The sequence below is a fragment of the Pan troglodytes genome, chromosome 15, assembly GCF_028858775.2.
Source record: "Pan troglodytes isolate AG18354 chromosome 15, NHGRI_mPanTro3-v2.0_pri, whole genome shotgun sequence".
NCBI classification, from domain to species: domain Eukaryota; kingdom Metazoa; phylum Chordata; class Mammalia; order Primates; family Hominidae; genus Pan; species Pan troglodytes.
The window spans coordinates 71150649-71175566 of NC_072413.2; the positions used below are offsets into that span (position 1 = coordinate 71150649).

Here is a 24918-nt window from a genome sequence, read left to right on the forward strand (position 1 = left end):
CAGTGGCACGATTTCGGCTCACTGCAGACTCAACCCACCAGTTTCAAGCGATTCTCCTGCCTCTGCCTCCCAAATAGCTGGGATTACAGGCGTGTGCCACCACACTCGGCTAATTTTTGTATTTTTAGTAGAGACAGGGTTTCACCATGTTGACCACACTGGTCTCGAACTCCTGGCCTCAAGTGATCTGCCCACCTTGGTCTCCCAAAGTGCTGGGATTACAGGCATGAGCCACTGCGCCCGGCCCTAAGTGGTTTTAATACTTTGATTGACAGTATACTGAAGAAATATACTCTAAGACCTTTATGAATCTCCTCATTCACAAATAACACTGTAGGATATAATGGTCCCTATAAAATACGGTATAACTAAAATCAGATTTTTATATTGGAGTACAGAACAATAAAGCCATCTTCAGATGCTGGTATTAAACTCACTGGTGACTGGTCACACCTTGCCTAAACTGGTAGCCACCATGCATCCTCTCACCATCTCCACTGTACTACTTCCTTCCTTGGGAAGTCGGGCGCTGGGAGGTTGTACAGGAAAGACACAGACCCACCCTTCTCAGCCTCTCCTCCCCTAGCTCGCTCTTTTGCCAAAGTGACCTACTGCTGAGTTTCAGCCAACTAGCACGTTTCAGACTCATACCTTAGAAAAAATTACACATTATCACAAGTCATGCACGTTTTAAGGTCATTTTCAAATAATAGAAATTATAAGTGTTTGGCCAGGCATGGTGGCTCATGCCTGTAATCCCAGCACTTTGGGAGGCCAAGGCAGGAGGATTGCTTGAAGTCAGGAGTTTTTTTTGTTTTTTTGTTTTTTTCCCCCCGAGACGAAGTCTCGCTCTTGTCCCGCAGGCTGGAGTGTGACAGCGCGATCTTGGCTCACTGCAAGCTGTGCCTCCTGGGTTCAAGCGATTCTTCTGCCTCAGCCCCCTGAGTAGCTGGGATTACAGGCGCCTGCCACCACGCCCGGCTAATTTTTGTGTTTTTAGTAGAGACTGGGTTTTACCGTGTTGGCCAGGCTGGTCTAGAACTCCTGACCTCAAGTGATCCACCCACCTCGGCCTCGCAAGGGCTGGGATTACAGGCGTGAGCCACCATACCTGGCCGAGGTCAGGGGTTTGAGACCAGCCTGAGCAACATAGTAAGACCTATCTCTACCAAAAAAAAAAAAAAAGATTAACTTTCCAAATGTAGGCGTCTACTCTGTTTCCTTCTAGTATTTATTTCTGTATACTTTTCTAACATGGTTAAAATGTGTAATCAATATGTGTCCTTTTACTTTGGTGTGAACATTTTTTCTATTATAAATTCTTAGAAAATATTTCTATGGCTATGAGATATTTGATTCAAGTGCCTTGTAATTTACTTCTCAAATGTCCCTGATGTTGGACATTTGTTTCTAGTGTTTCACTATTTTAAAAAACAGTAATATCTGTCTTTATGCTTAGCGCTTTTTCAGTTTTTCAAATTATTTCCTTAGGGTAAAATCCTAGAAGTAGAATTTCTGGGGCAAATTATCTACATATTTATAACTGTCTTGGTATTCAAAATCTCGTTTTCAAAAAGCTTATATCAATTTGTACTTAACACCAGTAGTGAATGAGAGTATCTGTCGTACCCCACCAGTGCTGAATTTCTTTTTTAAAACTGTGCTGGTTTTTATAGGTAAAGAAAATGTCTTAATTTGCATTTAGTTGGTTACTAGTAATATCACATACCTTTTCAATGCTTGTGAACTTTAAGCTTATACAGAGTTTAACCTTGCATGTTGAACATTTGAGTGAGTGGAAGTGTTAAGTGATGGCCATCTGTATAATCTATTAGTAATGTATGGAGACCATTAAAGATGACAGGTATGTGTGATGATGACAGGTTGTTACCAACACTCAGAAGGCCAAAAAGCAAGTGATATAAACCCATGCTGGGAAGCATTCGCCTCCCCCACTTTAAAAATGCTAGTTTCTTAATTCCTTTTCTTTATCCCTTTTTTTGTCTGCACGTGTTTACTTGCCTTTAGTTTCCCTGCTTTAGTAGACTGACCTTGTGACTTTTACCAGGATCCCATTATACTTTTGTTCTTCTGTTTATTTCTCAGATTTTATTGGAGGGTGGAATTCTACTTTTTCTTTCTTATGATCTAGAATTTACATCCAGATTTCCTGCCTTTCCCTTACAAAATACCTGTGTAGTTGGATAGGTGGAGCTCTGGACTCAGAGTTCTTTCTCCTAGTAATCTTAGGAAATTATTTAATTTTTCTGTGTTTTCATATTTTCACACATAAAAGAGAAAACACCATTTCTAAACTACCTCTTCTTTTCTCTGCTTTTAAGCATGTAAAGGTTTTCCCGATCTTGGGCAGTGACATGTACTGGACAGTATAGCTTTACATCTGCCTTGTTTTAATTAAACACTAGCTCTTTGAGGTAACCCCTACTATTATCCCAGTTTTATGGATGAGGCACTGAGGCAGGGGTCACACAGCTAGTGTGGGTCAGAACCTAATGGGTCAGAATGGACATTTGAGTCCAGAGTTTGGCCTGGATTGACACACATAGCTATTACGTAAGATTCCTCTCAAATTCAGTCCTCAGCTCCCTGAAGTGTGGGTTCTCTTTTCATGCCTCCATGGAAACTGCGTATCATGTGGTTACCAGTTTTTCCTTTGGTCATATCTGCTGATCTTTTTGAACCTAATTTTTCTGGACCTTATTGCCATTTGACTTATTTATTGCCTCCCACTTGACATTGATTCTGGCTTTTGCTTTTCTTCCTACTTTGGTCCTTTTTGCAGTTTCCTAAAGCTAACCAGCCATGGCTCTCAGATGATGGACTTTTTCGTCTCTCCCATTACTTCTTGGGAAATTATATTTTAATCTCATGGTTTAAATTTTCATCCTTAAATATAACTTTTAATGTAGTATTTTTAGCCCAGAAGGGCCCATGGTTGGTTTGTTTTCTCCTTTGCATATCTCTTCTACTCAGATACCTGGTAGCATATAAATCGAATGAATTATCCTTCATACCATTTCATTATCATCAGTAGGACTGCTTTGCTGGGGTTTTTTTGTGTGTGTGTGTTTGTTTTTGTTTTTGTTTTTGTTTTGAGATAAAGTCTTGCTTTGTCACCTAGGCAAGAGTGCTAGGATTACAGGCGTGAGCCGCTATGCCAGGACAGCCGTTTTCTTCTAGTATTATTTGCCCTCTGTCTGAACATCTTCCTTTAGTAATGCTTTTAGAGCAAGGCAGCTGGCCTCAATTTGTTTTAATTTTTCTTCCCCTTAGGATGTTTTAATTTTACCTTTATTACTGAAGGATATTGTTACTGGGCAGAAAATTGTCTTGATGTTCCCCTTTTCAGCATTTAAAAAATGCTCTTCTGCTTTCTTTCAGCCTCCATGGTTTCTGATAAAAATCAGTCATTCGAATCACTGTTCTTCTAAAAGTAATACATTGTTTTGTTCTGGTCACTTTCAAAATTTTTTTTTCTTTTCAGCAGTTTAATTATGGGACTGTGTGAGGATTTCTTTGTTCATTCTGTTTGGAGTTCACTGAGCTTTTTGAATCTCTAGGTTTATGTCTTTTACCAAATTTGGAAAATTTTTCAACCATTATTTCTTCAAAATTTTTCTGTACCACATTCTTTACTCTCTTTTTTTTTTTTTTTGAAACAGAGTCTCACTCTGTCGCCCAGCCTGGAGTGCAGTGGCGCCACCTTGGCTCACTGCAACCTCTGCCTTCCCGGTTCAAGTGATTCTCCTGCCTCAGCCTCCCAAAGTGCTGGGATTACGGGTGCCTGCCACCATGCCTGGCTGATTTTGTTAATTTTTAGTAGAGACGGGGTTTTACCACATTGACCAGGCTGGTCTTGAACTCCTGGCCTTAAGTATTCCGCCTGCCTGGGCCTCCCAAAGTGCTGGGTTACAGGTGTGAGCCACCACACCCGGCCCTTTTTTTTTTTTTTTTTTTTTTTTTTTTGAGACCGAGTCTCGCTTTGTCACCCAGGCTGGAGTGCAGTGATGTGATTTTGGCTCACTGCAGCCTCAGCCTCCCAAGTACCTGGGATTACAGAGATGTGCCACCATGCCCAGCTAATTTTTGTATTTTTATTAGAGATGGGGTTTCACCATGTTGGCCAGGCTGGTCTTAAACCCCTGGCCTCAAGTGATCCGTCTGCCTCAGCCTCCCAAAGTGCTGGGATTACAGACGTGAGCCACCATGCCTGGCTCTTTACCCTCTTCTGGGAGTGACAACACAAATAACTTTTTATTCCACAGGTTTCTGAGGCTCTGTTTATTTTCCAATTTTTTCACTATTGTTCTGGTTAGATAATTTCTATTGATCTGTCTTCAAGTTTCCTGAAATTTGCATTTTGTTAGTAAACCTATTCAGTAAAATGTTTTTGGTTATTTTATTTTTAGTTCTAAAATTCCTATATAGCCCTTCTTTACATTTTTTTATTCTGAAACTTAAAACTTTCCTTTCATTTTAAGAGTGTTTGCCCTTACTTCTTGGAGCATTTTTATGCTCCAAGGATGTTGATATTTTTGTTTTATTGGCCAATTGATCTGATTGGGCTAGGTCTAGCCAGCCTTGTCAAAGCCTTTGCAGTGTTGCTCAGATCTGCCCCATGTATATGCCACCCAGTCACCAGTCTGGGACTGGTATAGTGGTGTTCTATTTGTAATTCGGTTGTCAGGGTCGGTGTGTACTGTTGAGGATCATATCCATACTCACTCACCTTGGGAATGGACCCACAAGTTTATAAACAGCTTTAAGAGATTGCTTTCATGAGTTTCTTTCTTTCTGTGATCTCCATGTGGTTTCTTGGGCTTCCCTTTTCCATTCCTGCAGCCAAAAGTGGACTTTATCTTCCTAAAGTCAGGGCCAAAATGTGGGAGGAGAGAGAGAAATAAAGCACGGGCTATTTGCCCCACTCTCTCGGGACTGACATTCCTCCAGTCAGAGTAAGGATTCCCTCCCTCTGAATTTTAGGCTTCTGCCACCCACATTACCATCACCACAGGATTGTGTGAGGACTGGGCATACGAGAATGGGGAAAAGCGGAAAAGAATGCCGGGTGTGGTGGCTCACGCCTGTAATCCTAACACTTTGGGAGGCCAAGGCGGGCAGATTGCCTGAGCTCATGAGTTTATGACCAGCCTGGGCAACACAGTGAAAACCTGTCTCTACTAAAATACAAAAAATTAGCCAGGCATGGTGGTGGGCACCTGTAGTTCCAGTTACTCAGGAGGCTGAGGCAGGAGTATTGCTTGAACCCGGGAGGCAGAGGTTGCAGTGAGCCAAGATCGTGCCACTGCACTCCAGCCTGAGCTACAGTGCGAGACTCTGTCTCCAAAAAAAAGGAAGAAAAACTGGATTTTTACACTCTCTGGGTGTTAGGAGACCTCTTTCCTGATCCTCAAGCCAGAACTAGAGGTCTTCTGGAGCTCCCATTGTCTTGCTAATGCCCACTCAGGTTGTAATGAGTACAGGTGGAGGAAAAAACGTGGTCAGCTCACTGCTGGTACTTCTAATTCCCCAGCCCACCTACCTCTCATTACTTTTCATCTTTTGCAACCAGCTGCTGCCTGCTTTCTGCCCAGGTTTTGTAACTGTATTCAGTGGGATAGAGAGAGTGGAAGGTACTTACTCCATCTTATCTGGAACCTTTCTTAATATATTTTTTGTCGCATTTGTACATCTTTTATCCATCCTTCATTTTATTTTATTTTTTTTTTGAGACGGAGTCTCAGTCTCTCGCCCAGGCTGGAGTGTAGTGGCGTGATCTTGGCTCACTGCAACCTCTGCCTCCTGGGTTCAAGTGATTCTCCTGCCTCAGCCTCCCAAGTAGTTGGGATTACTGGGACACGCCACCATGCCTGGGTAATTTTTGCATTTTTAGTAGAGATGAGGGTTCCCCATGTTGCCCAGGCTGGTCTCGAACTTCTGACCTCAGGTGATCCACTGGCTTCGGCCTCCCAAAGTGCTGGGACTACAGGCCTGAGCCACCACGCCCAGCCTTATCCTTCATTTTAGACAGTTTAAGAGGTTTGTATTCAGCCAGATCTCCACATTTACTTGTTCATTTGTGTTGTGATGTTTTTTAATGTTCAAGTCTTAGCACGCACAAACAATTATATAGAAACAAGTTGTTTACTTTGACACCCAGTATAACTAAAAGGATCTTTTGAGTCAGAGATTCAGTAACTTGCCAGAGCCTGTTTGGAAATAAACCCTGAGGATTTCTCATATCAGTGGTTGGTTATGCAATGTCTGTGGCAAGCCCTAGAAACTAAAAGACCAAACCTTAAAATGTTAAAAACAGGAAAGGCAGTTAATTATTATACATAATTTGTTATAAAAGGAACTATAACTTATTAAAGTCAGATGATTTCTGGCCTTGATAGTTTAGGGTTTAGAGAAGATACTGTTGTGTACTATAAAACAGCAGGGCTGTTTTCTTTCATACCCTTTAGCACAGGAAAGCTGAACTAGGGATTTTTGCAAGATGAGAAAGGCCTGTTGAAATGTGTGTGTATAACATAGTAATAAAAGAAATGCATATGAAAATAACAAATTAACATATTTGACATATTGACTTTGTCAAGATTAGTCTTTTTTGTCAAGTAACTAAGCCAGTGTGTATTAATTAAATCAGTAATTAGAAAAAGTTTGTACACTTTGATTTAGTAATTTTGCTTTTATGATATATTCTAAAGAAGGAATTAGAAATGCAGAAAAATATTTGTGAAGTAGGATGTTCATTTTAATGTAAATTAAAATTGGGGAAAGAAAGGGAAAACAATACAGATTCCATGCATAAGGCAAAGGTTCAATTGTGGGTTTATCCGTATGAGTAGACTATTATTTTGTCATTTAAAAATCATAGTTTCAGCTGGGCGTGGTGGCTCACGCCTGTAATCCCAGCACTTTGGGAGGCCGAGGTGGGCGGATCACCTGAGGTCGGAAGATCGAGACCAGCCTGACCAACATGGAGAAATCCTGTCTCTACTAAAAATACAAAAAAATTAGCTGGGCGTGGTGGCGAGTGCCTGTAATCCCAGCTACTCAGGAGGCTGAGGCAGGAGAATCGCTTGAATCTGGGGGGTGGAGGTTGCGGTGAGATTGCGCCATTGCCCTCCAGCCTGGGCAACAAGAGCAAAACTCCATCTCAAAATCAATCAATCAATCAATCAATCATAGTTTCACGCCAGGTGCAGTGGCATGGACCTGTAGACCCAGTTACTTGGGACCCTGAGACGAGATGATTGCTTGAGCCCAGGTTTTCCAGTCTAGCCTGGGAAACATAGTGAGACCCCAGTCTCTTTAAAAAAAATCGTATTTTCAAATAATATTTGGTGGCATGAGAATATGTTTGTAATAAAAGATTACATTTGTGAAAGCAGAATGTAAACAGTACACTAGTTGATTCTCACTGTTAAGGTCTTTACACACGCCTATACGTGCAGATAGAAAACATGTCTGAAAGGGAAACGGTTTTGTTTTGTTTCGTATTTTTTTTTGAGACAGTGTCTCACTTTGTCAGTCAGGCTGGAATGTAGTGGCACTGTCTCGGCTCACTGCACCCTACACCTCCTGGGTTCAAGCAATCCTCCCACCTCAACCTCCCTGGTAGCTGGGACTACAGGCGCCTGCCACCACGCCTAGCTAATGTTCGTATTTTTAGTAGAGACGGGGTTTTGGCATGTTGGTCAGGCTGGTCTTGAACTCCTGACCTCAGGCAATCCACCTGTCTCAGCCTCCCAAACTGCTGGGATAACAGGCGTGAGCCACTGTGCCTGGCCTGAAAGGGAAATGTTGGTATTAATTTTGGTTGTCACTGGCCTTTAGAATAGTTTTCTTCTTTTAGTGTTTCTGTGTTTCTTAAGTGTTACAAGCATGTTACTTTTGATTCAGAAAAATGCTATTTTTAAAATAAGCAAGACTGGGCACGGTGACTCTCACCAGTATGGCTGAGACCAGAGGATCACTTGAAGCCAGGAGTTCAAAACCAGCTTGGGCAACAGAGTGAGACCCCCACCTCTACAAAAAGAAAAAAAAAATTAAAAAATTAGCCAGGCATGGTGGTGTACCCACGCCTATAGTCCTAGGTACTAGGGAGGCTGAGGTGGGAGTATGGCTTGAGCCCAGTGGTTCGAGATTGCAGTGAGCTACGATCATGCCACTGTACCCCAGCCTGGGCAACACAGTGAGGCCCTATCTCAAAAAATAATTTAAAAAAAATATTTGGGGGCTCCTAGAAGGTACAGTTAAAAAAATTAAAATTAGGCCGGGCACGGTGGCTCACGCCTGTAATCCCAGCACTGTGGGAGGCTAAGGAGGGTGGATCACTTGAGATCAGGAGTTCAAGACCAGCTTGGCCAACATGGTGAAACTTCATCTCTAATACAAAAATTACCTGGGCGTTGGTGGTGGGTGCCTGTAATCCCAGCTACTCGGGAGGCTAAGGCAGGAGAATTGCTTGAATCTGGGAGGTGGAGGTTGCAGTGAGCCAAGACCGTGCTACTGCACTCCAGCCTGGGCGACAAAGTGAGGCTTCATCTCCCAAAAATAAATAAATAAAATTAAAAAAAGAAATAAATAAGAACATCTCCTTCTTCCCTTGCCAAAAAACTGAGGTGAAAAGCATCTCTCAAGAAAGATGAGAATTTCAATTATTTAATATTTACTCTGGTCCTTAATTTAAAGCGTAATATGGAATCCCAGTGTACATCTCCCACTGGTATTGTTTGTCTTGGCCAAGACAGACAAGTTTTAAAGAGTGAGATAAAGTTTAGGCTAAAGTTGAAGTATTTGGAGGGAAATGTACAGATGTTCTCAGCTTACCTTTTTTGTTTTTTTGAGATGGAGTCTCGCTCTGTTGCTCAGGCTGGAGTGCAATGGCGCGATCTCAGCTCTCTACAACCTCCGCCTCTCAGGTTGAAGTGATTCTCCTGCCTCAGCCTCCCGAATAGCTGGGACTGCAGGTGTGTGCCACTATGCCTGGCTAATTTTTGTATTTTTAGTAGAGATGGGGTTCACCATATTGGCCAGGCTGGTCTTGAACTCCTGACCTCATGATCCGCCTGCCGTGGCCTCCCAAAGTGCTGGGATTACAGGCATAAGTCACTGCGCCCGACCTCTCAGTTTACTTTGATATGTATTAATAATAACAAAGACTAATGGATGAGGAGCTAGACAGAAATTTTATAAACCAAGTACTGCAAAATATGAATGGTAGACTCTAGGTGATATATGGGTGTTCACTGTAAAATTAATTAAATTTTGCTGTGTGTTCGAACATTTTTGTAACAAAATGTTGGAAAATTTTTGTGGAAGAACACCAGAAACAACTTTGTTGTATCTGGATATAATTTAGAATATTCAAATGTTGGCTAGATGCGGTGGCAACCTGTAATCCTAGCACTTTGGGAGGCCAAGGCAGGTGGATCACCTCAGGTCGGGAGTTCGAGACCAGCCTGACCAACATGGAGAAACTCTGTCTCTACTAAAAATACAGAATTAGCCAGGTGTGGTGGCACATGTCTGTAATCCCAGCTACTTGGGAGGCTGAGGCAGGAGAATTGCTTGAACCCTGGAGGCGGAGGTTGCGGTGAGCCAAGATTGCGCCATTGCACTCCATTCTGGGCAACAAGAGCAAAACTCCGTCTCAGAAAAAAAAAAAAAAAGAATATTCAAATGTCCAAGGAGTACCAATATCTAGGTAAAGCCATTCTGTTGGCCTTTGCCAAATTGTACTATTTTATAAAGTTGTTTTAAAGAGAGATGTGGGCCGGGCGTGGTGGTGCACATCTGTAATCTCAGCACTTTGGGAGCCTGAGGCGGGCGGATCACTTGAGGTCAGGAATTTGAGACCAGCCTGGGCAACATGGCGAAACCCTGTCTCTACTAAAAATACAAAAATTAGCCTAGCGTGGTGGCGCGCACGCGTGGTTCCACCTACTCAGGAGGCTTAAGCACGAGAATTGCTTGAACCCAGGAGGCAGAGGTTGCGGTGAGCTGAGATCGTGCCACTGCGCTCCAGTCTGGGTGACAAAGTGAGACCCTGTCTCAAAAAAGAAAAAAAAAATCTGTACTTTTTAAGGGTTGTGGGACCTGTTAATTATATTGAAATGCTTTCTTTTCTAGGTCATCCATGCCTGGCTTATTATATCATCTCTATTGTTGCTGTTCTTTTTTTCATTCATTTACTTGGGGTAAGTTGTGAAATTTTTGGTCTGTCTTTCAGAATTAACTACCTTTGTGCTGTGTAGCTATCATTTAAAGCCATGTACTTTGTTGATGAATTACTCTGAAGTTTTAATTGTTTCCACATATAGGTCATACTTGGTATATAAAAGACTAGTCAGTATTACTAATTGAGACATTCTTCTGTTGCTCCTTGCTTATAATAAGTAGAACTGAAAGAACTTAAGACTACAGTTAATTCTAAGCCTTTTTGAAGATTATATAGTCTTCTAGTAGAAGTCTGTGCATCAGAATGTTTTAAGAAAGGGTTTTAAGAATGTATAAAAACCAAAATAATTGATTTTCATACTTCTATATTGTTTTTTATCAGTGACTATTTTTTCTTTCAAATGAAATCTTATATGAAATTTTCATATATAATATAGAAAAAAGTGGATCTAGTCTGTCAAAGAGAATAGTGAAGCTCAGAGATGTGCCAGCCTGGCCTTTTTCTCAGCTCAAGGGGCAGAATACAGTTTGTAAACAATTGCACTAGCTCTTAAATTCGAAGAGGCAGTCAAACTAATAAATAAACTGGAGAGTTATTTCTTTGGTAGAGGATTAAGGGAAATAACCCAGACAGAAGAAGCAAATATGAGAATCTATGTGAAATGGATGATATTCTAGAAAAAAAATTATCAAAACTCACCCCTGAAGAGAGAATATCTAAACAGAGCAAAGAAGAGGTACAGAAAGTTACTGAAGAAGTTTCCACCCCACCTGCACAAATAACAATAGTACCAGGCCCCAGTGGATTAATGGGGAAATTCTGTTAAACCTTTAAGGAATGGTAACTCTAATACTAAGTGTTCCGAACATATAAAAAGAAAAAAAGCTTCCAGATTAATTTTATGAAGCCAGCATAACATTGATAACTAAAGCCCTGCAAGTTATCAAGTAAAAGAAAACTATTGGTCGGTTATATTTATTGATTTCAAAAGAATAACAGAATATTAAGAGAATTCAGCAATAGATGAAAAGAATAATACTTTTTTTTGAGTCTCACGCTGTCACCCAGGCTGGAGTGCAGTGGCATGATCTCGGCTCACTGCAACCCCCACCTCCTGGATTCAAGCGATTCTCCTGCCTCAGCCCCCTGAGTAACCGGGACTACAGGTACGCACCACCATGCCCAGCTAATTTTTGCATTTTTAGTAGAGACAGAGTTTCACCATGTTGGCCAGGATGGTCTCGATCTCCTGACCTCGTGATCCGCCCACCTTGGCCTCCCAAAGTGCTGGGATTACAGGCCTGAGCCACCGCACCCTGCCATAATAATACATTTGACCAAGTGGAGTTTGTTTGCAGAATGGTTCATTATAAATTGCCATATTACTAGATCATCATCTCTGTATGTGCTAAAAGGCATTTGATAAGATTCCTGTTCTTGATCAGATTCCTTAATAAATAGACGGGGTTGGGTGTGGTGGCTCATGTTTATAATCTCAATACTCTGGGAGGCTAAGGTAGGAGGATAGCTTGAGGTTGAAAGTTGGATACCAACCTGCACAACATAACAAGACTTTGCCTCTACAAAAAATAAATTAGCCAGTTGTGGTGTGTGCGTGTAGTTCTAGCTGCATGGGAGACTAAGGCGGGAGGATGGCTTCAGCCCAGGAATTCAAGGCTGCAGTGAGCTATGATTGCACCACTGCACCCCAGGCTGGGTGACTCAGTCTCTAAAAATAAATAAATAACTAAATCTCTAACATTATAAAATGTATGCATCTCATTCTAAAGGCCAATGTCATCCTCATAGGGAAGCTAGAAGCTTGCCTATTAAGGTCAGGAATGAGATGGAGGTTTTCTTTTCTTTCTTTTGTTTGTTTGTTTGTTTTTTGTTTTGTTTTTTCTGAGACAGAGTCTCACTCTGTCATCCAGGCTGGAGTGCAATGGTGTGATCTCGGCTCACAGGAACTTCTGCCTCCTGGGTTCAAGCGATTCTCCTGCCTCAAGGCCTCCCAAGTAGCTGGGATTACAGGCGCCTGCCACTATGCCCGGCTAATTTTTGCATTTTTAGTAGAGCAGGGGTTTCACCATGTTGGCCAGGCTGGTCTCGAACTCTTGACCTCAGGTGATCCACCTGCCTCCGCCTCCCAAAATGCTGGGATTACAGGCGTGAGCCACTGTGCCTGGCTGAGATGAAGGTTTTCTTTATCATCAATTATCTAGCATTGCTCTGGAGGGACTAGCAAACACAATTAAACAAGAGAAAGAAATACGAACTATATAATTTGGAAAAGAAGGTTAAATTACCAATATTTGGAGATAAAATGATTGTTTACTTTGTTTTAGAACTAACTGAAAACCAATTCAAATTACTAAGTAAGTTTGGTAAGGCAATTAATTGATTACAAAATTAAACAAAAGTCCCCTGTCTGGGTGCCGTGGCTCATGCCTGTAATCCCAGCACTTTGGGAGGCCGAGGTGGGTGGTTCACCTGAGGTCAGGAGTTTGAGACCAGCCTGGCCAACGTGGTGAAAACCCACCTCTACTAAAAATACAAAAAATTAGCCGGGCGTGGTGGTGGGTGCCTGTAATTCCAGCTACTCTGGAGGCTGAGGCAGGAGAGTGGCGTAAACCTGGGAGATGGAGGTTGCTGTGAGCCGAGATCGCACCATTGCACTCCCACCTAGGCAACAAGAGTGAAACTCCATTTCAAAAAAATAAAATGAAAACAGAAATCAATAACCTTCACATAAACAACTAGTTAGAAAACATAATAAAAGGACAAGTCCCATTTATGATAGCAGCAAAAAAGATTAAATATCTACGAGTAAACAAGAATTGTGCAAGCCCTGGACACTGGTGAAGCAGAGATGCCAGCTGAGGTCCTGCCCCCAGCTCCCCTTAAGCTGAGCAGTGTGGAGAACATCTTGCACAGGCTGCTGACTGCCTTCCAAGAAGCCCTTGACCTTTACCATGTGTTGGTCTCCCTTGACCGGGTGGGCACTGAGCAGTAGCAGGTGTAGACTGAGCTGGCCTCTACCTTCCTTTGGATCCACAGCCAGTTGTAGGCCAACAACGGGGTGGAGGGGTCTGATGTGGCTCCAGGCCCTCTCCAGCTCAGGTTACCCCTCCTTATGTACATTGTACTCAGAGCTGCTAGTGCAGGCTGTGCAGAGGAAGGCAGGGGACACTGAGGTCCAGCAGTCCCTGCTCCTGCTTCTGAAGAAATAGATATTTTAAGTGAATAAACTGACAGCTTAGAGGGGTAAAAAAGATAATATGCAAGATCTATTGAGAATTTTAAGGCTGGGTGTGGTGGCTCACACTTGTAATCTCACCTATTTGGGAGGCCGAGGTGGAAGGATCCTTTGAGCCCAGGGGTTCTAGACCATCCTGGGCAACATGGTTGAAACTCCATCTCTACAAAAAATACAAAACTTAGCCAGGCGTGGTGGTGCATGCCTGTAGCCCCAGCTGCTTGGGAGGCTGAGTCAGGAGGATCACTTGAGCCAAGGACTTTGGGGCTGCAGTGAACTGTGATTGTGCCCTCTATCCAGGGTGACAGTCAGACCTTGTCTCTATTTAAAAAAAAAAAAAAAAAAATTAAAATATGCTATCATTTGTGTCAAGTAGAAAAGTATATATATGACATGTATAGACTTTCTGGAAGGATGTACATGAAATTAATAGTAGTGCTTTCCAATCAGGCACGGTGGCTCACACCTGTAATCTCAACATTTTTGGAGGTGGAGACAGGAGGATTGCTTGAGCCTAGGAGTTCATAGCCAGCCTGGGCAACATAGCAAGACCCCATCTCAAGAAAAAGTAGTGCTTTCCTCTAGAGAGGGGAACCATAGGGCACAGTGGGGAGAAAACCTACTTTTCACAGTATCTGTTGTGAGTTTTATATCTTATTCATGTGTTACCTAGCCAAAGATTAATAAATAGATTGTTCTTGTTTTTGTTTTTTAGTTTGAGGATACTGGAAATGCTTAATATAAATATCTACATTGTCCAGAAATTTCAATGTTTACTCTATTTTGGAATTTCAAAGTGGGAGAGGAATCCTCTTTTTGGATGGTACCTGAAACTCAAAGTTTATGCCTAAAGGCGTGCTTGCTTTCTCCTCAGTTACCTCAGGCATCTTCTACAGTTGCAATCTCTTTGTTGTTAGATGGTGGATTTTGCCTCCCCAGAATTAAAATAGCATTTTCTTCATTATAAAAATACTTAACATTCATTGTTTTTTTAAAAAAGACATTATATAAGATTATAAAGAAGAAAAATGACCAGATTCCCACCACCTAAAGATAAGTCCTGTCATCCTTTCAGGAATTAATATATCAATTTCTCATCTACTCTTCTCTCACACTACTTTGCATAAATGGGATCATAAATGGGATCCTATATTTTTTCAAGCAACAGTGTGTTATGCCTATACTCCATGTTTATATGTGTGTATTAAAAAATGTATTTGTGTATATGTGTATGTATAAGTGTGTGTGTGTGTGTGTATGATGATTCTTCTCCCGCTTTGAAGGTGAAAGAAAGCACACCTTTATTTAAGCATAAACTTTGGGTTTCAGATACTGTCTGGAAAAATGATTTATCTCCCACTTTGAAATTCCAAAATACATACATGTATATATTTTTTTCTTTTCTTTTTTAGTGTTAGGGTCTTGCTCTGTTGCCCAGGCTGGAGTGCAGTAGTGTGATCATAGCTCACACAGCCTCTAACTCCCAGGCTCAAGCTATCTTCCTGCCCCAGCCTCCTGAGTAGCTGGGACTGCAGGCATGTGCCATCACCTTTAGCTAATTTTAAAATTTTTTTGTAGTGATAGAGTCTCACTGTGTTGCCCAGGCTCGTCTGGAATTCCTGGCCTCAAGTGATCCTCTCACCTCAGCCTCCCAAATTGCTGGGATTAGAGTGTGAGCCACTGTGCCTAGCCTGCATATATCTATTTTTAATGACTGCTAAATCTCATTGTATGAAAATTTATGTCCTAGCTATAAAATTTATTAGCACATGTTTAAGTTTTTCTAATTTCAGATGTTTTAAGCTAATATTTCCCAAAGTATAGTATGGCATTTTAGGTATGATATGATCTTTTTTCCTGTTCGTACTCATTTTTATAGTTATGGCCTGTGCAACTGGTTTCCCATTTATATGAATGATACAGAGCTTCCTATTAAGAAAAAGTTCAGCTTGGGAAAAAAAAAGTGAATTGTTCAACTTGAGGGAAAAAAGTGAATTAATTGGCCAGGCACCGTGGCTCATGCTTGTAATCCCAGCACTTTGGGAGGCTGAGACGGGTGGATTGCTTGAACCCAGGAGTTTTAGACCAACCTGGGCAACATGTTGAAACCCTATCTGTACAAAAAAAATTAGAAAAATTAGCTGGGCATAGTGGCACACACCTGTTGTCCCAGCTGCTTAGGAGGCTGAGCTGGGAAGACCACCTGATCTCCGGAGGTCAAGACTGCAGTGAGCCGTGATTGCACCACTTTACTCCAGCCTGGGCAACAAAATGAGACCCTGGCTCAAAAACAAAAACAAAAAAAGAGTAAATTAATTTAAAGGGAAGTATTAAATAAATAATAGCACAGTTGATATAGGTTATGGTAAAATTATAAAGGTAGGATATTAATATCTAATGTTTGGGAGCCATCACATTATTCTAAATAATGTTTTGGTGAAAATTATTGTACATAAATCTTTTAAAATCTGTGTAATTTTTTTTCAGGGAAGTGTTTAAAACCTATAACGTTGCTGTGGACTACATTACTGTTGCACTCCTGATCTGGAATTTTGGTGTGGTGGGAATGATTTCCATTCACTGGAAAGGACCACTTCGACTCCAGCAGGCATATCTCATTATGATTAGTGCCCTCATGGCCCTGGTGTTTATCAAGTACCTCCCTGAATGGACTGCGTGGCTCATCTTGGCTGTGATTTCAGTATATGGTAAAACCCAAGACTGATAATTTGTTTGTCACAGGAATGCCCCACTGGAGTGTTTTCTTTCCTCGTCTCTTTATCTTGATTTAGAGAAAATGGTAACGTGTACATCCCATAACTCTTCGGTAAATCATTAATTAGCTATAGTAACTTTTTCATTTGAAGATTGCAGCTGGGCATGGTAGCTCATGCCTGTAATCTTAGCACTTTGGGAGGCTGAGGCGGGCAGATCACCTAAGCCCAGAGTTCAAGACCAGCCTGGGCAACATGGCAAAACCTCGTATCTACAGAAAATACAAAAATTAGCCGGGCATGGTGGTGCACACCTGTAGTTCCAGCTACTTAGGAGGCTGAGGTGGGAGGATCAATTGAGCCCAGGAGGTCAAGGCTGCAGTGAGCCATGATTGCATCACTGTATTCCAGCCTGGGTGATAGAACAAGACCTTGTCTCAAAAAAAATTTGGTTTTTCAAGAATTTTGAGGTTTTGACAAGCTGGCCAATATGGTGAAACCCCGTCTCTACTAAAAATACAAAAATTAGCTGGGTGTGGTGGCGTACCCCTGTATTCCCAGCTACTTGAGAGGCTGAGGCAGGAGAATTACTTGAACCCAGGAAGTGAAGTGGAGGTTGCAGTGAGCCGAGATGGTGCCACTGCACTCTAGCCTGGGTGACAGAGCGAGACTCTGTCTCAAAAAAAAAAAAAAAGCAAAAAAAAAAAGCACAAGCAGAGTGGTAGACACACAAAATGCTCAATTCATATTTTAAACGATTTTTTTCCTTTATATCTTACTGCAGAAGCCTTTTTCTTTTTTTTGAGACAAAGTCTTGCTGTGTCACCCAGGCTGGGGTGCAGTGGCGCAGTCATAGCTCACTGCAACCTTGAACTCCCTGGCTCATGCGATCCTCCCACTTCAGCCTCTCAAGTAGCTAGAACTACAGGTGTGCACCACCATGCCTGACTAACTTGTTTATTTTTTGTAGAGAGAACGTCTTGCTATATTGCCTAGGCTGGTCTTGAACTCTTGGGCTCAAGCAATCCTCCTACCTTGGCCTCTCAAGGTATTGGGATTATAGGTGTGAGCCACTGCATCTGGCCTCAATTCACTTTTAAAATCAAAATTAGGTTACCTACTTTTTATAAGGTAATGTATAGAATTATTCTTTTAAAAATAAAACCGATTTGGACAGTGTGAGATTCACATTCTGTAACCACCAGTGTGACATGGGTCCTGAACAGTTAGAACATACTCCAGCCATTAACCCAGGCAGCTTTCAGGTACGTACTCTGTGGCTGTTGCCTTGTATGAAAGCCAAAAAGAGATCCATTTTCAGAGATTAATATGTGACCCCTTCTATATTATAAGGCCATGGCCATACTCTTTTTTTTTTCTTTTTGTTTTTTTCTTCCAAAGACAGGATCTCTCTCTGTCATCCACGCTAGAGTACAGTGGCATGAACGTGGCTTACTGCAGCCTCAAACCCTTGTCCTGGGCTCAAACAATCCTCCCACCTCAGCCTTCAAAGTAGATAGAACTACAGGCATGCACTACCATGCCTAATTTTAAAACAAAAAATTTTTTTTTCAGAGATGAGATCTCACTGTGTTTCCCAGGCTTGTCCGGAACTCCTGGCCTCAAGCGATCCTCCCACCTTGGCCTGCCAAAGTGTTGGGATTACAGGCATGAGCCACCATGCCTGGCCATACACTTTTTTTTTTTTTTTTTTTTCAAGACGGAGTCTGGCTCTGTCGCCCAGACTGGAGTGCAGTGGCGTGATCTTGGCTCACTGCAAGCTTCGCCTCCCACGTTCATGCCATTCTCCTGCCTCAGCCTCCCAAGTAGCTGGGACTACAGGCATCTGCCACCACGCCCGGCTATTTTTTTGTATTTGTAGTAGAGACGGGGTTTCACCATGTTAGCCAGGATGATCTCGATCTCCTGACCTCATGATTCACCTGCCTCGGCCTCCCAAAGTGTTGGGATTACAGGCATGAGCCACCGTGCCCGGCCTGGCCATACACTTTTGTCATTATTTACATACTTACTAAAATGTTTGGTGGCCTGTAATAGGAAACATCATCCTCATTTGATTGACGAAGAAGTCTGTGGAAATAGGATTGAACTGGTTCTGTTCTTGTATTTGAGTAATCAGTTGTGGAACTATAGAAGTCATATACTCTCTCTGACTTTCATAATTACCTTATGTTGTATAGTACTTGATGGTTTGCAAAGTAACCATCTATTCTTGCTTAGCTGTGAGTAAGAATGCCAGGTCTGGAGACAGAATGTCTGGGTTCAAATTCTACTCATCACTTTTTATTTTTATTTTTTTTGAGATAGAGTCTCGCTTTGTTGCCTAGGCTGGAGTGCAGTGGCGTGATATCAGCTCACTACAACCTCTACCTCCCGGGGTCAAGCGATTCTCCTGCCTCAGCCTTCCTAGTAGCTGGGACTACAAGTGCGCACCACCACGCCCAGCTAATTTTTGTATTTTTAGTAGAGACGAGGTTTTGCCATGTTGGCCAGGCTGGTCTCAAACTCCTGACCTCAAGTGATCTGCCCGCCTCAGCCTCCCAAAGTGCTGGGATTACAGGCTTGAGCCACTGCGCCCAGCCTACTCATCACTTACTAGCTATTTGACCACACAAGTTACTCAACTCCTATGTCAGTTATGAAGATTAAATTAAATGATCCATTTAATACAATAATACACTTAGAACAATGTCTATCAGTAAATTTTTTTCTGGTTTAAGAAACAGGATCTCACTCTGTCTCCCAGGCTGGAGTGAAGTGGCACGATTACAGCTCACTGTAGCTTCAAAAGCCTGGGCTCAAGCAGTCCTCCTGTCTCAGCCTCCCGAGTAGATAAGACTACAGGCACAGGTTGGTGTTGACCTCCTAGCCTCAAGCAGCCTCCCAAAGTGCTGAGATTACAGGTGTGAGCCACTATACCCAGCCCAGTGTTATATTTTTGTATAATCCTATGAAGTATCAAGGCAGTTATTATCCCTGTTTTACTGCTAAGAAACTTGAAGTTTACAGAGGTAAATTATTTGCCTAAGCTTAAACTCTGATCTCGAATCTGAATCCCAAGTCCAATATTCTTTTCACCGTATTACAATATTTTTACCATCAACCCTCCATTCTGTCTGCATATCATACAAATGAGTATCTCTACAGAGCTTTGAGTTCCTTTTAAACAAAAGAGATTTTTGTACCCAATGTTTAGAGTAGTGATTCTCGGCTCCATTTTTACAAGATTTCAAGATTTAATTTGTCAAAAAAGTTCTGAAATTTTCAAAGCAAAAGCAATTTTAATTTAATTGCTCTAAAAAATAAGCAGATTTATCATTTAGCAATTCTTTAAGGGAGAGTGTATCATAAAACTGAAATAGTACCGAATGTGGCAGAGTCAAACAAGTTGAAAATCTCATCACTTCAGAGCAGGGCAGACTTCTCATTCAAACAAATTGAGGTAGAAGTGGTGAGAGTAGAGATTTCTTTGTGTATGTGTGTTTTATTACTGTACTATATTATATTATAGTTCTATATATACTATATTATATTGTACATATATATTATTATATGAAGAGACATGACCACTTTGAGGCATGAAATTTTTTTTTTTTTTTTTTTTTTTTTTTTTTTGAGGCACGGTCTTACTTTGTCACCTAGGCAGTGGCGCCATCTTGGCTCACTGCAGCCTCCACCTCCAGGGCTCAAGCAATCCTCCCACCTCAGCTTCCTGAGTAGCTGGGACTATAGGCACCTGCCACCATGAGCTGCTAATTTTTTGTATTTTTGGTAGAGATTGGGTTTTGCCATCTTGGCCAGGCTGGTCTCAAACTCCTGAGCACGAGCGATCTGCTGCCTCAGCCTCCCCAAAGTGCTGGAATTACAAGCATAAGCCACTGTGCCTGCCAAGACATGAAATTTTTAAATGTAAATGCATTTAAGTGACAATAATGTGAACACAAGCTATCAATTCTTCCTTTACAAGTTTAGCTATACCTGTTTTATATTTTTCAGTGTTTAAAATTATTTTTGTATTTTTATATTCTGAATTTTCTTTCTTTCTTTCTTTGTTTTTTTTTTTTTTTTTTTGAGACGGAGTCTTGCTGTATTGCCGAGGCTGGAGTGCAGTGGCGCAATCTCGGCGCACTGCAAGCTCCGCTTCCTGAGTTCACGCCGTTCTCCTGCCTCAGCCTCCCGAGTAGCTGGGACTACAGGCACGCGCCACCACACCCAGCTAATTTTTTGTATTTTTTAGTAGAGATGGGGTTTCACCGTGTTAGCCAGGATGGTCTTGATCTCCTGACCTTGTGATCCGCCCACCTCGGCCTCCCGAAGTGCTGGGATTGCAGGCGTGAGCCACTGCGCCCGGCCTATATTCTGAATTTTCATGACAGAGAATGAAAGAAAAAGTGCAGTTGATCGAAAGAAATGGTGGTATAAACAGGAATAACAGGCATGTTGTTTCCTCTCTGATTTATTATTTTTGTAAAATAAGCTACTTTTCAGCACCACATGCATATGTTCTGAGACCTGAATATTTGTGACCAAAGAGTAAAGAAGTAATAAACTTTATCTCGCAAAGAGTTATTATTGTGTTTTATTTAAATTTACTGCCCTCTTACTTCAAGTACTTCTCAGTAGTACGTAATACTGCTTTTAAAAAGGAGAAGGGATGAATTTCTTCTACTCTGCTCTTCATATTTTGAAAAGTTCAGTCAAATCCCCTTTATTAAATTCATCTCAGAGTAATCTTTTTAATTTGTAGTTCATATCCGTGATTAGTTTAGAAGTGACTTCTCCCTGTTTCTGCTCGCTGTAGGTTGACAACTGCTTAAAATAGTCTATCTCATCATTATCTCTGCAGCTTTCCTTTAAACTGGGAAGACTTGTTCCTATACCCCAGTAACGATACACTGTACACTAAGCAAATAGCAGTCAAACCCAAATGAAATTTTTACAGATGTTCTGTGTCATTTTATTTTGTTTATGTTGTCTCCCCCACCCCCACCAGTTCACCTGCCATTTATTTCATATTCATTCAACGTCTTTTTGTGTAAAAAGAGACAAAAAACATTAAACTTTTTTCCTTCGTTAATTCCTCCCTACCACCCATTCACAAGTTTAGCCCATACATTTTATTAGATGTCTTTTATGTTTTTCTTTTTCTAGATTTAGTGGCTGTTTTGTGTCCGAAAGGTCCACTTCGTATGCTGGTTGAAACAGCTCAGGAGAGAAATGAAACGCTTTTTCCAGCTCTCATTTACTCCTGTAAGTATTTGAGAATGATATTGAATTAGTAATCAGTGTAGAATTTATCGGAACTGAAGCACATGTAACTATGGTCATTTTCATGGTACTTGTTCTCATCTTAAATGCACAGCATTCCTGGAACTCCTGCAGATCTCTTTGTTTCCTTGCAAGCAATTGTCTTCTACCTGATGTTGGTTCAAGAGAGTTTTCAATATGAATAGAAAGAAAGAAAATATTTAGATATTGGGGAACCAGCATTCCCATTTTAAAACCTGTTAGGAGTTGTTGATTAGGGCAAGCTCAAGGATTCCTTTGAGTGACTGGTTTAGATGTCTTTCTGCTATTCGGTGACCACTGGGGAACTGAGATTGTTGAGCAGAAGGGTAATGTGAGCAGAGCCGTGCCTTTGTAAGCTGGCAGCACTGTGTGAGATGAATTGGTGGGGTGGATACTGAGATCATGAGAGGCATACTAAGCATAATTAAGATGATATTGCCATGATCTAGGTGGAAAGTAATGGGGGTTTGAATTATGGTAGTGGCAGTAGCAATCAAGGGAAAGAGTTGATGAGAGGATTCAGAGGTAGAATCAATAGTTCTAGCAACTGAGGAGAGAAGTTGTAAGCTTGAAGGAAAGGTGATGAAGAAAAAATGCTTTCCTGTGTTTTCTTGTTGTTGTTGTTGAGATAGGGTCTCACTCCCATCCAGGATGGAGTACAGTCGTGTGATCATGGCTCACTGCAGCCTCGACCTCCCAGGCTCAGGTGATCCACCCACCTCAGCCTCCCGAGTAGCTGTGACTACAGGCATGCACTACCAGGCCTGGCTAATTTTTTTGTGTTGTATGTAGAGACAGGGTTTTGCCATGTGCCCAGGCTGGTCTTGAACTCCTCGGCTTAAGCGATCCTCCTGCCTTGACTTCACAAAGTGCTTGAGTTACAGGTGTGAGCTACCACGCCTGGCCATGTTTTCTTGTGTGAAGGATCTGTTTAGTTTTATATCTTTCTGTGGCTCATATCTAATTTAGTTGACAGTACCTGTGTGTCACTAGGTAGACATTGCTAGCAGACGTTTAGAAATGAAATACTAGAGCTTGGGAAAAAGTTGATATTTGAGATAGAGACTTGAAGAACATTAGCAGAGAGGTGGTAGTTAAGGTCTGTGAGCTGGCGAGCAATTCAAATAAAAGCAGAAGAGAAGAGGAAGACAAGGGTCAAACTTTGTCAACTACTGTGTTTAGAGAATGAGACGAGAGGATACTACAGGAAGTAGAGGAAAATAGTGGAAAATTGGGCAAGCCAGTATTTTTCACTTAAGAATATCATTACTGTTTTTTGATGTCAGCACATGAAATGGCTGCATAGTGTTCTCTTACGTAGATATTCAGTGGTGGGTATCCTCATTGATAGACATTTAGATCATTTCCATTTATTTTCTATCACAGACAGCACTTACAGAGTGCATCCATGAACTTATGAATATTATTATAAAATGTATTCTTACAGTAGAATTGCTAAGTCAAAGGATGTATTTAAATTTTGATAATTTGCCATATTGCCTCCTAAAAAAGCTATGCCTGTTTACATTCCCTTCAGTAATATGAAAGTATCAATTTCCTTACCCCTTTGGTGTTTTGGTTTGTTTTGTTTTGGAGACTGAGTCTCGCTCTGTCATGCAGGCTGGAGTGCAGTGGTGCGATCTCGGCTCACTGCAACCTCCGCCCCCTGGGTTCAAGCAGTTCTCTTGCCTCAGCCTCCGGAGTGGCTGGGATTACAGGCGTGTGCCACCACACCCAGCTAATTTTTTGTATTTTTAGTGGAGACACGGTTTCACCATGTTGACCAGGCTGGTCTCGAACTCCTGACTTCAGGTGATCCGCCTGCCTAGGCCTCCCAAAATGCCAGGATTATAGCTGTGAGCCACCATGCCCGGCCACTGCTTTGTTAATACTTGCCTGTGTCTGTGCATACATGCATGTGTGTGTGTCTGAGAGAGAAAGAGATCTAATAGGCAAAAAAATAACATCTTGTTTTATTTTTTATTGTTTGTCTAATGCTTTGGGTGATTATTTGAACTTTTTTTCACGTGTTTCTTAGTTACAGATCTGAATTTATTTTGTAACTGGCTTGGTATAATCTTTTTCATATTTGTGAAATTAATCTTTTGTGTGTGTGTGTGAGACAGTCTCTCTCTGTCACCCAGGCTGGAGTACAGTGGCGCAATCTCAACTCACTGCAACCTCCATCTCCCAGGTTCAAGCAATTCTCTCTCAGCCTCCCAAGTAGCTGGAATTACAGGCGCATGCCACCACGCCTGGCTGATTTTTGTATTTTTAGTAGAGACGGGATTTCACCACGTTGGCCAGGCTGGTCTCAAGTGGTCCAACTGCCTCAGACTCCCAAAGCATTAGTATTACAGGTGTGAGCCACTGCTCCCAGCCCTGTAAAATTAATCTTAATTATACAAGTAATTCATTTTCCTTGAAAAAGGATAAAAATTACAGATAAAAATAAATTTCACGGTAACTATCATCTCTAATCTTAATGCCTTATCAAGTACTTACCCCTGTTGTCAGTTTGTTGTATATCCTTGTAGATTTTTTTTGCCAATTTTTCTGTTGAGTTACTGGAAAAGCAATTTCAAGAAGGAGAGAGGCTGGGCGTGGTGGCTAACGCCTGTAATCCCAGCACTTTGGGAGGCCTAGGTGGGCGGATCACTTGAGGTCAGGAGTTTGAGACCAGCCTGGCCAACATGGTGAAACTCTGTCTTTACTAAAAATATAAAAATCAGCTGGGTGTGGTGGTGCACACTTGTAATCCCAGTTACTTGGGAGGCTGAGGTGGGAGGATCACTTGAACCCAGGAGGCGGAGGTTACAGTGAGCCATGATCGTGCCACTGCACTCCAGCCTGAGTGACAGCAAGGCTTCATCCCCACCCTCCCAAAAAAAGAGAATATCTTTTTGTTTGTTTGTTTGTTTGTTTGAGGCAGAGTCTTGCTGTGTCGCCCAGGCTGGAGTTCAGTGGGGCGATCTCGGCTCACTGCAAGCTCCGCCTCCCGGGTTCAGCCATTCTCCTGCCTCAGCCTCCCCAGCAGCTGGGACTACAGGCACACGCCGCCACGCTTGGCTAATTTTTGTATTTTTAGTAGCAACGGGGTTTCACCATGTTAGCCAGGATGGTCTCGATCTCCTGACCTTGTGATCCGCCCGCCTCGGCCTCCCAAAGTGCTGGGATTACAGGCGTGAGCCACCGCGCCTGGCCGAGAATATCATTTTTTATAAAGAAGTCAAAGGTAATGAGGACTAAGTAAAACCATACAGTATTTGCTGTCTAAGATGTCATTAGTGACATTGAAGAGAGCAGTTTCAGTAGAGTGATAGAACCAGAAGCAGTACTCCAAAGGGAAGGTGCATATGTGTGCATGCATGTCTCTGTGTTTTGCCAGTGCTGGCAGTGGAAGTGATGGTGTAGGCAGAGAATGGGTG

The 24918-nt window shown here is 41.9% G+C and overlaps 1 protein-coding gene across 13 annotated transcripts in view; it reads left to right on the forward strand.

Moving 5' to 3' along the window:
• The window catches only part of PSEN1 (presenilin 1), an 81153-nt gene that overhangs the window by 37527 nt on the left and 18708 nt on the right, over positions 1 to 24918 (forward strand). For all 13 annotated transcript variants that reach the window (XM_016926347.4, XM_016926341.4, XM_016926336.3 and 10 more), the window contains 3 exons: positions 10162 to 10229; positions 15954 to 16174; positions 21353 to 21451. In XM_016926347.4, coding sequence (XP_016781836.1) covers positions 10162 to 10229; positions 15954 to 16174; positions 21353 to 21451 — 388 coding nt within the window. The remainder of the gene's footprint in view (positions 1 to 10161; positions 10230 to 15953; positions 16175 to 21352; positions 21452 to 24918) is intronic.